A 10,580-nucleotide genomic window follows, 5' to 3' on the forward strand; every position below is an offset into this window, starting at 1 on the left:
AAAAAACTCTTGAGACCATATTGTCAGGCAGAGGTGGTTCCACAGATGAGAAAATATAGTTTTCACATGTTTAGTTATCTGAGAATAAAAGGATTTAACAATTACTTCTTAATTACATTTCCATTAAAAGGCTAAATCTCTATAGTAGGATATTACCATTAATATCTCAAATGTTAAGTTCCATCATGGGTCACACAGATGTGCAGAAGGCTGTTCTTCACTCGGCCTTCCAGTAGGTGGCAACCAAAGCTCACATTTTCACAATTTGAGAGAAGTATTACAACTGGATGTACATACATACATACATACATGATACATACATATTTTTTTATGTATTATAATCATCGATATATTGATATGCTGCGAATGTCCCATGGGCTACAAAGAAGTGAATTTGACCATGTATTGTATTGATAGGAGGTGCTTTATTGGCAAGCTTGATGCACTTGAGGCACATTATCCTTTTCAGCTAGAGCACTAAAGCTATTACACGTGATACATAAGAACATGTTTATTCTAGCTTTCATTGTACAACCATATAAAAATAACTGACAAATCCCAATGGAATTAGACGTACATGTCCTAAAAATATGAATGGACAGAACTGCATCTAGTGTCTATAATGACATGTTAATGATACATTTTTTTAGACTATTTCTATAGCACTTTTCTTAACAGAGTTTAATACTGATAAACATTGATATATGAGGTCAGTTTACCAAACTGGGATGAAACCTTGATTAAATCAAAAGTAAAACAAAATAAAAAGGTTGGCAAAGTAACCAATGTAACTGGCACGCTGGTTGACAGTACATTCCCAAACATACTAGGGGTGATGAGACTGGCACAATACAACCAAAGCTATCATGAACAAAGAAAACTAATTTCCAGTTGTTGTCACGATATTTCTGATTCATATTCAAGGTGTAAATAGCTCTGGGTGTACAATGGTTTATAACCTACACGCAGAGTTTGGCATTTCATTTGTAAAATACAAAAATCTTAGGGTCTTTTTAGTACATAACATTACTATATCAGAGTGCATAGGAAAGCAAGTGCAACAACAGACATGGTTGTGACTGTATACTCCATGTGCCAAGACAGCAGCAGCTACAAAGCTATTAGGCTATTTGTACATGATCATGCTACTAGTGGTGCTTCAGCTATTGCTCATAAGATGTAAACATCATATATGAGATGTAGTTGGATAACTTAGAGCCTAAAAGCCTTTAAACAGGCAGAAATACTTTGCACTTGTATGATGAATTATAAACTACAGAAGGCTAGTTCATACCCAGTGCAGTGTTTCGGCAGAGACAGTGATGGTTTCCTGTTTGAGCAAGTACTACAGAAACAAGGAATGCTTAAATCTCTATGCTGTTTATATAATTAAGGCATTTGTTTTCCTCTACCTCAGCTTAAAAGCTATATAATGGAATCTATTGTAAAGTTGCAGCAGCATGGAGTGACTAACGCTAAAATGAACACAATTGGTAATTTTCAACAACTGCTGGATCTTTGTGGATACTGCTTATGTATGGTGTATTGTGTGTGGTTGCGGTGGTTGTCGAGCTGGATGCTGGTATTCCATTAAGGAAGTGAAATAAAAGTGGTCGAGCTGGGAAAGATTGTATGATGAGATGAAGCTGTGGTCTGCAGGAAATGAGACTAGGGTTTGTCTGGTTTCTTCCTTGTAGTTATCAGTTGGTCCCTGAGGGGTTTGGTGCAGGATTGGTGGAGTTGGGTGGAATCAGCTTCATGGTATTGAAAAAGTCCACCAGCTGACCTGGTACTTCTGCCAACACACTCTTGGCCAGTGCCTCTCGAGGAGCCTGAGGTTCAAAAGAAGGAGTTCAAAAATTGTGCAAAATGGTGAGAGGAAGAACATCTACATTATTTTCAAAAGACTGGTTATGTGATCAATATCACTACTGATTAAACTGAATGAAGGAAGAATGAGGGGGAAGTAGGAGGTCATGAAGATGAAGACAGTCAAATAGGAAAATTCTAAATAACAAATTACAACAGTTGTAGGGCCCACTGAGGCAATGTGATTGTGATTTTGGGCTATATAAATCAAATGTATTCAGTCAGTGACAGTTTTTTGTCCAGCTTCAAACTTTAAACGATCCACCTTGAAAAGACACTTAAAATTCAAGTGGTCATGACAGATTGTGGACCAATGGTTGGCTGTACCATTCAGAACAATAAATGAACCTGCTCAAACAGCTTCAACCAGTTAGTCTTCTTGGGTCTGTGCTTACTGTGGCATGCAGCATTTTGTTCACAAAGCAGCCATGCACACCATGTTCTGATAATGTGATGAGTCTAGAGAGAAGGCCGATGACTCATGCAGGACACCGAAAATGTTCTGCAATATGTTTAAAATATAGGAAAATATCATGCTGTAATTGTTTCTCTGCTGAAAATACCATGACATCATGTCGCCTACATTTGGCAAAATAGCCGTCAGAATTAGTCAAATTCATGATAGGAAATAAGCAGAGAACTGCCAATCATTTCACTGACTATCTGTTAGGAATTCTGAGTGGAATTTTCCCTTTAATATAAACAACATGTTTGCGACTGGTCACCAGTGCTTCAGATCCAGAGACAGAAAGTACAACAGAATATGTTGTACTGTCTCTCTCACGAAGCACTGAGGGAGCATCTTCAGTAAAACAGTTTGAGAAGGTGGAATGAGTTAAAAAATGAATGAGGATAGCAAAAACTACATGCAGTGAAGCAGTGAGGTTATTCTTAAAGGCCAGGCAAAGGCTAGAATGGCGATAGGGTTTATGATTGAAATATTAGGGGTACCCCTATGAAGGACTGGGCTCATGGGGAGGCTTCAGTTTGAATAAACTGAAGAAGGAGGCCACTTGCTGAGGTAACTCGGCCAATACACTTTGGGCAAGAGCCTGGCTGGGCGCCTGAAAAGAGATAAATAAACAAGGCAGAAGGAAGCTAAGTGAGATTTGGGAAGCCCTGGGTCTGGGCATGTGTGTGGGGACCACTGCTATGGTGATTTGGATTTTTACTTTTTTTTTTTTTTTTTTTTTTAAAACAAGCCAGTTTAAATGAAAATGACCCAGCAAATGTTTAGAAAAAAGCTTGAAATGCATGCAGTTCTTATAGCAATGAGTCAATATTTGTGAAAAATCAGCAGAAATCAATAAATCAATATAGACGGGCATCTAATGCACTGTGACTTACATTCTGAAACTGCCTGAATGGTACAAACTGGACAATGTCTCGCATGGCGGCCTCGCCAGTCTGAGAGCGCAGACGTCCATCGTCTCCATCCAGGAACTCCATAGCGCCAAAGTCAGCATTCCCTACTCCGACAATGATGATGGACATGGGCAGACGGGAGGCATTGACGATGGCATTGCGTGTGTCGTCCATGTCTGTGATCACTCCGTCAGTGATGATGAGGAGAACATAGTATTGCTTCGGAAAGACAGCAGAGAGAGCAGATCAGCGATCAAATGGCAAATCATTTACTTTTCTTTTACAACCAACTCCTCCCTGCAATAAGAGCGATGAGAAGGCACTACACCAGGCTGTATATTATTGTGTTTATTTCCTTCAACACAGGCATTACCACTTTTAAGAAGTTAAACAGAGCTAAAAAACAAAGGATAGTTCAAGATTTATCAAATTATCAAGCATACCGACAGCAATGTATGTCCCCATGGGCATACAAATGTACACATTTTTTCATTAGCAACAAATGGGCCCGAAATGCACCGTTCTGTTCCCGTTCACCGTATGTGACCTTGGCAGTAACAGGAAGAGAATTGTTACCTCTCCAACTACTCTCCAAGCACGGCTCTCTGGTTCTTACAATAAGGACTGAGCTGCTGCCATACCAAATTACACAAATCCAATGACTGTGAGCCTGGCGTCTGCAAATAGCTTTAACAAACAATTACTGAGGTAATATAAAATCCTGTGGCTATCAAACAACCCTAATCCTATCCCTAACCAAATCATCCTGCTCTACTGCAAATGATGCCAAAAGGGAATAAATGAGTACTGACAGACTTCCTTTCCCATCCTGCCTGATATATCAACCAAATGTTTACTTCAAGTGTACATAACGTTAGCTACACACAGTGGCAGGGCTAAATCTAAACAAGAGACTACAACTAAATCTGATGAAAAATAATGAACTACAAAACTGTCTTTCTTTGTAATAAACTGACAGTTGGAGAACTACTTGATGTGTTAAATGTGAGTCTGGATGAGACTCTCGCTGCGAGTCTGGCTGAACAGAGATACTTACTGATGCAGTGGTCTGCTGGAGGGCTTGCTTGGCAAAGCAGGCTACGTGGTTGATGATCGGGGAGAAGTTGGTGGGACCGTAGAGTCTGACCTGCGGCAGACACACCCTGTAGGCCTCCACCACACCTTCAACACCTACACACACACGCACGCACATTAAATAATCTGTTTCAACCGGTCGGATAATTTGTCTAATTGCATCTACGGTGCAATGAATTGTAAACATACCTGCACAAAATGGATTTGCCGGGTTGAAGTTGAGAGGAAACTCGTGGGAGACCTGTTTGAGAGTAAAACACAGTTTCATCAGATACGTGTCCAATGCCAAACCACCGTATCGTCTCCTTCAGATAATCAAACGATCCTAACTTTTGAATGCATTTGTAGTTTCACAGTGAAATGCCGGTCTTACCTGCCATGTTGGAGGGATTTGGGCTCCAAAGCCAAAGGCAGGAAACATCTTGTCACTACACACGAGGGACACAAAACACTATTACATATGTGACTGAATGTTTTGGTCATTTAAATGCAAACCATTCCATCCATCCATCCATCTATCCATAATTGGGGTATTTCTTCAAAAAAAATGAACAGTCGATATTCATTAATTATCATTCATAAATTATTAATCCTTATATGAAGTTTAAATATACTAGACTTTGTTTTGTGTGCCATACATACCTGTCATAGTCCTGGATGACATTTCCCACAGACCAAATGGCTGAGAGGTACTCATTAACGCCCTGAGGACTGATGTAATGCAGCGACTGAGGAGACTTGGGATCCCCGTTTGAGCCTGTGAAGTCAATGGCCACCTGCCAAAAACATCCGGGGGGGGGTCAGGAGATGTGAAGGTAATGCATGAAAAGACAATCGTATAAAATAATTTGTTCTCATAAGTAACTCAATAACCCAATGTCATAAAAATAAACAAAACTTACAGTGAAGTTGATTTGACAGCCTCCCATAATGTAATCAAGGAAGGTATACTCCTTCACCACCTACAGGGAGGATTGGAGAATATGTAAGCTGCTGCTACTGAAGGCCATGGAGTAATCGCATCAGTAAACACATTCAATACACCAAAAGCAAACAAAAAGTAAGTACAATACCTGGCACAGCTTGACGCTCACGACACCAGAGTTCTTGTAACCCTTCTTCTTCTGTTTCTTTTTACTGTTGATGCATTCAAACTCGGCCTGAGGGCGAAACAGAGGAGCACGGGTGTCTGGGTCAGTGCCAGCGGACCATGAAATTGACCTGGCTGAGACAATCCAAAGCATCTTTGAAATGTTGTTTGTCTTTGTTTACATCGTTTTGGGTGTGACAACACACGTACCGGAGATGTTCGCGATGCTTCCTGGAGGCGCGTCATCGTGGTCTCAAATGTTCCAATCAAATCATGCGAGCCATCGTTGTCATAGTCGTAACACTCGACCTGGAAGCAGGTAGAAACAAAGGGTCACGCGGTGAACACTAAAACAGTTACATCTTTTACACAGCAAACAAACACAACTAAAGGGTCAGTTCACCCAAAATAATTAAGACCTCACTATGAACTGCTTTTAAAAGGAAAAGTCCTTGTATATTGTCCTCACACAGACAACTCAAAATTCCACTCACTGAGCAAATAAAAACTAAACTATATGCGAGGCAACGTACTACAAGTCAGTGAGGGAGGTTTTTTTGAAGGACGAGTGAATTGACCCTTGAAGTTTGAAAAACTGCAGCTGAAGAAAACAGAACGGACAAAAAAAACATGCCGAAGTGAGATTCAAAAGAGAACTCTTTGGAATACCAGTGAACTAGACAGAACCTAACAGCAAAATGACAGGAGAATGTGTTGTTTCAGACAAATGTTTTTTTTTTATGGCAGGACTGAGTTGGGTAACAGAAAAATTGGAAGGCTGGATGCTCTGCTGAGGTCGTGTCTTGTATTTTTCCCATTTTTCCATTCACACTTCACCCATTTAGTGATGTAAGATGGAAGAAGACAAACACTGTGAGGCGCTGGGTAACTCACTTGCACTGTGTGGTTGGAAACAGCTTCCTTCCTGACATGTTTGCTTCAGAAGTTAAAAAAATATACATCATCAAGCTATAGTACTGAATACACTCCAATCAGTAAATATGTTTTGTGATATCTGGGAGAGCAAACATCGTTTTGCTCTGAAATCTAAATTTACACTCCCCAAGAAGGGTTTTATTATGTCATACCTATGTATATATGTTTCACTGATATCAAAACAGAAGGAGCAATGCAATTGCAGGTGTGAGTGGCAGTTTAAAGACACATTCAAAATGTGCACTTAGTTAAGGTTACAAATATATATTTTTCAAAAGTAATGTGGGTACTTTTATAGGTTTGTCCATGTCTCCTCCACATAGAGACTGCAGGGGGATTCTAAAGGGTCTCCATGTTGGATTCAAGTTGTTCTTCACCACCTGAGGACAAAAAGAATGAGAATTATAAAAATGTGGTCTTTCAAAAACATACAGTATTTACATGGAACTTCTTTAAGTCCCTCTGTAATCATATTACAGTCATCCCTTTTTTAGTAAAATATTAGGTCAACATGTTTTATAAATTGTTCATAGTTCTTCATTAACTGACAGGAAGAAAATGGTCTTTAGGGAAATAATAGAAACCATAAAGAGCATTCCTTATGGTTTGAGCCGGTTGTAGGATCCTGTCAGTGCTGGAAAGACTGGCAGCTAATTATCTGTCTAGCATGCAAACTGATGTCAGCAGTGCACTTTTTCCTCTGTGAGTGTGAATGTGGGTGCTGAGGTGCAGGACAACATGTGTTCATGTTCTTGAGTTAGATAAGAAGGAGGCGTTAGCAGGAGAGATGATGTGAGTTGTTATTCAGAGTCTGTCTGTGTTGTGTTGTGTTACAGGCTGCTGCAAGGTCTCAGTCTACTTATACGAAAAACTAAGAGTATTCCTTTTTTTTCATTATTACAAATTCAAGAATCCAAATTTAAGACAAAACACCCTGCTTAGACACAAACAGCATTCTTTCGACACCTCTGCAATTGTAATTAATACAGGTTTTCCTATTTGTTCCATGTTTGAAACAAATATTTTGCCTTGTTTTTTTGTTTTAAAAAAAAATTGAATAAATATCACAATATCACATCAAGGGTGCAATGCTGTGGCTGTGCACTGATGTTTTGGTCCACTGTCACCACATACGTTTTTTAGTGTTTTGCTTTTATTCCATTAGCTGATGAGAAACCACTCCAAATGAGTCCAGTGATCTCAACAGTTGCTTTCAACCTGGTACACTTATTTAGCTGAGTGGTATTACAGGCCGGAAAAACAGAAATTCAACCCCAACCCATACGTTATCGACTTCCTCATTCACATCAACAACATGAGATTTAGCATTAGTATCTAAAATCAAATTATCCCTTTGTGGCATAACAGTGCTGTCGTTTAGTGAAAGAAAGAGGTTTACAGAATCTTATGTTGCATAAGGCACTTATCCCAACGTACAGACTTAGATTTTTGATTGGACAGATGGGAGTGTGGCCCAACGTGCGTGTTATTACAAAGACTGTGGTGTAACACACTCAGGACATCAGTTGTTCCTCTTTTAACACAGACAGTTATGAATGAGAAAAGAATGGAAGTGTTTGGTAAAAGGTTAGCATCATAAACTGCACACCGTCAGCTGATGACCCCTCCCTGGAAAAAGGACCATACTTTCATGATAGGAAAGAAATGAACTGTTAAGATCAGATTACTACAGTGCTGCGTGAGTGTGTTCACCTCTGTCCTGTGAGCCAGCTGCCACCCAGTTTGTGTCTGCTTGTAGAATTCAAGGTAAGGGTCAGACTTCCCAAAGAAATCCTGTAAATGATTAAAGGAATGAAACACACCGATGAGTTAAATGCACCTGGTTATCTAAAAATGAACGACAGCATTTCGGATTTCAGTCTGATCCAAACCTTGTTGTCTAGCTTCCTCGCTTCAACTTCAAAATTTGCCACCCTGTTATCTTTTATTTCTTCTGCACTGATCTGTGCAACAGAGAAGAGGAGAAATGAATAAACAACAAAGGACTTGAACAACACTGCAACATTTTTCACATTTAGCTCTCTCTGCCACTCACTGTGATGGTCCCTTTTCCTGCAGGGGTCTTGTTCTTCAACACGAGCGGCCGGGTCAGCTTTTTACTTGATACGACCTAAAAGCAAGTAAGAAATAAGGCAGTTGTTAAAGGGGAAGCAACCGCATCTAAAGCTGCACAATGAATAAACTCAGCGAGAGAGTACACAACAGAGCAGCCGCCAGGCCACAAGGGAAACAACATCCAAAACAATCGGGCAGAATCAACATCTGAGGTCAGATTACGCTGAGTGTCTACCCTGCAACCACTTATTCGCTGATCTTCATTCTTGATCTCTCGCATGGTAACACAGTGGTGTGTTATTTCATAAGCAGCATGTATCCTGCATGATTCTGTGTAGGTATCTGTTTGGGAACTGTGCATCTAAACATGTAAACACTCTGTTCATTAAAACTGGAAGTAAGGAATTGAAACCTTCAGCACACATTTGAGTCAAACACTTGCAAATGGATTCATTATCTAACAGATTAAGGCACTTAAGGATGGCCTTGTGCGAACATGTACGGTGACAACAGAGAGGAACGCCTTACCTGGCCTAAGGTGCACTCCAGTTCGCCCAGGAAGTCATCATCACTCAGATCAATAGTTTTGTTGTCGATGTCATAAATCCCAAACTTCAGTTTCTGCACTATTTCAAAGTAGTAGTCGATGACAAACTTTTTTGCAAACTTTGGGCAGAGGCAATTCTGGACCTTCTCTGTGCGTTCCACCTGTTGGGAAAGGTTGGCTTTAAGTTTCCTTTTTTCTTTTTTACTACACACATTTCAAGACATCGACACAACTGCTGTAACCTGTAACAAAGTCATAAAAGGTAGTGTGTACTGTCACATTTGCTGTAATGAAACAGGGAATGGAAATTATGTCACCTCTGCTTTAAGCAATGATTTTCCATTAGGGGGTCAATCATTTACACCACTCAAAGAAAAGTGACATAGCTGCCACGCCCATTAAAATGTACTGTTTGTATTCTGGCATTTTTGCTACTTTTATTTGTTGTTATTCATGACAGTAAATTAAGATTCTTTAGGTTCTGAAATGTCTGTGGGACAAAAGGATTTATCTGAAACTTCACTTTGGGCTCTGGGAGAGCTGCCCTTCGAAGTGAACGTGCTGACTGCTTACGGTCTGTTGCATTACAAATGAACCCAAACCCAGCAATCCTACTAACCTCATACCACTGGGAATCAGAGCTGCTCATCAACAGGACACACAGGGGGTCAGACTTGGAGCCGATGTCTTTATCCAGGAGATTGTCACAGGACACCGTCAGCTCCACCTTGGTTACACACTGAGCAGCCATGGTCTGACTGGTAGCGAGCTGTACAGGCACAGATGAACATTACTGCGTGAACACAACCTGGAAGTGTTCCCAGGTGAATGACTGTGTGGTCGCTGTTCCAAACAAACTCAATTGACTGTGAAGTGTAGATTGTCAAGAAGATGGTCAACACGAGTCAGTCATATCTTATTTTTGTGAACACACGTGTTAACAGATTACTACTAAAGGGCAAATGCTGCTGAAAACAAACACACAAATATGTCGTTTTATGGGTCTTAGTTTACCTCCACGGGTTGGTTCAACACGGTCACTGTAACCTACGTTACACACCCAAACGCAACGCCACAAACATCGAAATGTGGAGATTCACTAGCGAGCTTGACACCTCAGTGTGACATGGCCTAGTAGACCATAAAATGAGCTTCATGGAAAATGTGACACAATAACGAAAGCACAGATGAAGTGTGTCTGGCAGGAGGGAAGGGGAAACAAACTGACCACGCACAGTGAGAGAAAGTACAGCAGCTAGCGCTAGTACGCTAACTTGGCTGGTAGTAAATAGCAAACTAGGGATTACTGGTTAACAACGTCAACTTCCGCACATAACTCGGTGCGAATTAAAATTCAGCTTACCTCAGAAGAGTGTGGGACCCTGCGGGATTCACTGGGGGACAATCCTTGCGGAATGCTAATAGTGCTGCGCGAAACTGTGGCTGCGTAGGGTGGAGTCGCCCTCTCAAATGTAAAACGGCTGCCGTGACATCTCTTTACGTTAGGCTGGAGCTGAATCTTTCAGCCCCGCCTTCAATGTGCCAAATCATTATGTCTGCTGCAATTCAAACGCCCACGTTTCCAATACCCACAGCGCGTAT

The 10,580-nt window shown here is 40.7% G+C and overlaps 1 protein-coding gene across 2 annotated transcripts; it reads right to left on the reverse strand.

The window, feature by feature from the left end:
• Positions 1–405: 405 nt before the first annotated feature.
• LOC119008291 (copine-3-like) lies at positions 406–10,580 on the reverse strand. Of its 2 annotated transcripts, XM_037078388.1 has the most exons (17): positions 10,342–10,580; positions 9,598–9,747; positions 8,960–9,139; positions 8,412–8,486; positions 8,248–8,319; positions 8,069–8,149; positions 6,646–6,735; positions 5,630–5,728; positions 5,403–5,489; positions 5,232–5,291; positions 4,972–5,105; positions 4,703–4,757; positions 4,519–4,570; positions 4,292–4,425; positions 3,217–3,453; positions 2,821–2,933; positions 1,694–1,832 (listed from the first exon to the last, which is right to left on the reverse strand). In XM_037078388.1, the coding sequence occupies exons 2-16, from the start codon at positions 9,727–9,729 to the stop codon at positions 2,823–2,825; spliced, it is 1,599 nt and encodes a 532-aa protein (XP_036934283.1). In that variant the 5' UTR covers positions 9,730–9,747; positions 10,342–10,580; the 3' UTR covers positions 1,694–1,832; positions 2,821–2,822. The 2 variants fall into 2 exon arrangements, with proteins under 2 accessions (XP_036934282.1, XP_036934283.1); XM_037078387.1 differs by lacking the exon at positions 2,821–2,933 and having other exon boundaries at positions 406–1,832; positions 10,342–10,576.

This window comes from Acanthopagrus latus, chromosome 19 (assembly GCF_904848185.1).
Source record: "Acanthopagrus latus isolate v.2019 chromosome 19, fAcaLat1.1, whole genome shotgun sequence".
Lineage (NCBI taxonomy): Eukaryota > Metazoa > Chordata > Actinopteri > Spariformes > Sparidae > Acanthopagrus > Acanthopagrus latus.

Excerpts from the sequence above, each read along its gene's own strand:
- LOC119008291 (XM_037078387.1), bottom strand. The coding sequence starts at position 9,729 with ATGGCTGCTCAGTGTGTAACCAAGGTGGAGCTGACGGTGTCCTGTGAC. Across the intron at positions 4,571-4,702 it reads AAATCCCTCCAACATGGCAG|GTCTCCCACGAGTTTCCTCT; the intron begins GTAAGACCGGCA and ends ACTCTCAAACAG. Across the intron at positions 4,426-4,518 it reads GGCAAATCCATTTTGTGCAG|GTGTTGAAGGTGTGGTGGAG; the intron begins GTATGTTTACAA and ends GTGTGTGTGTAG.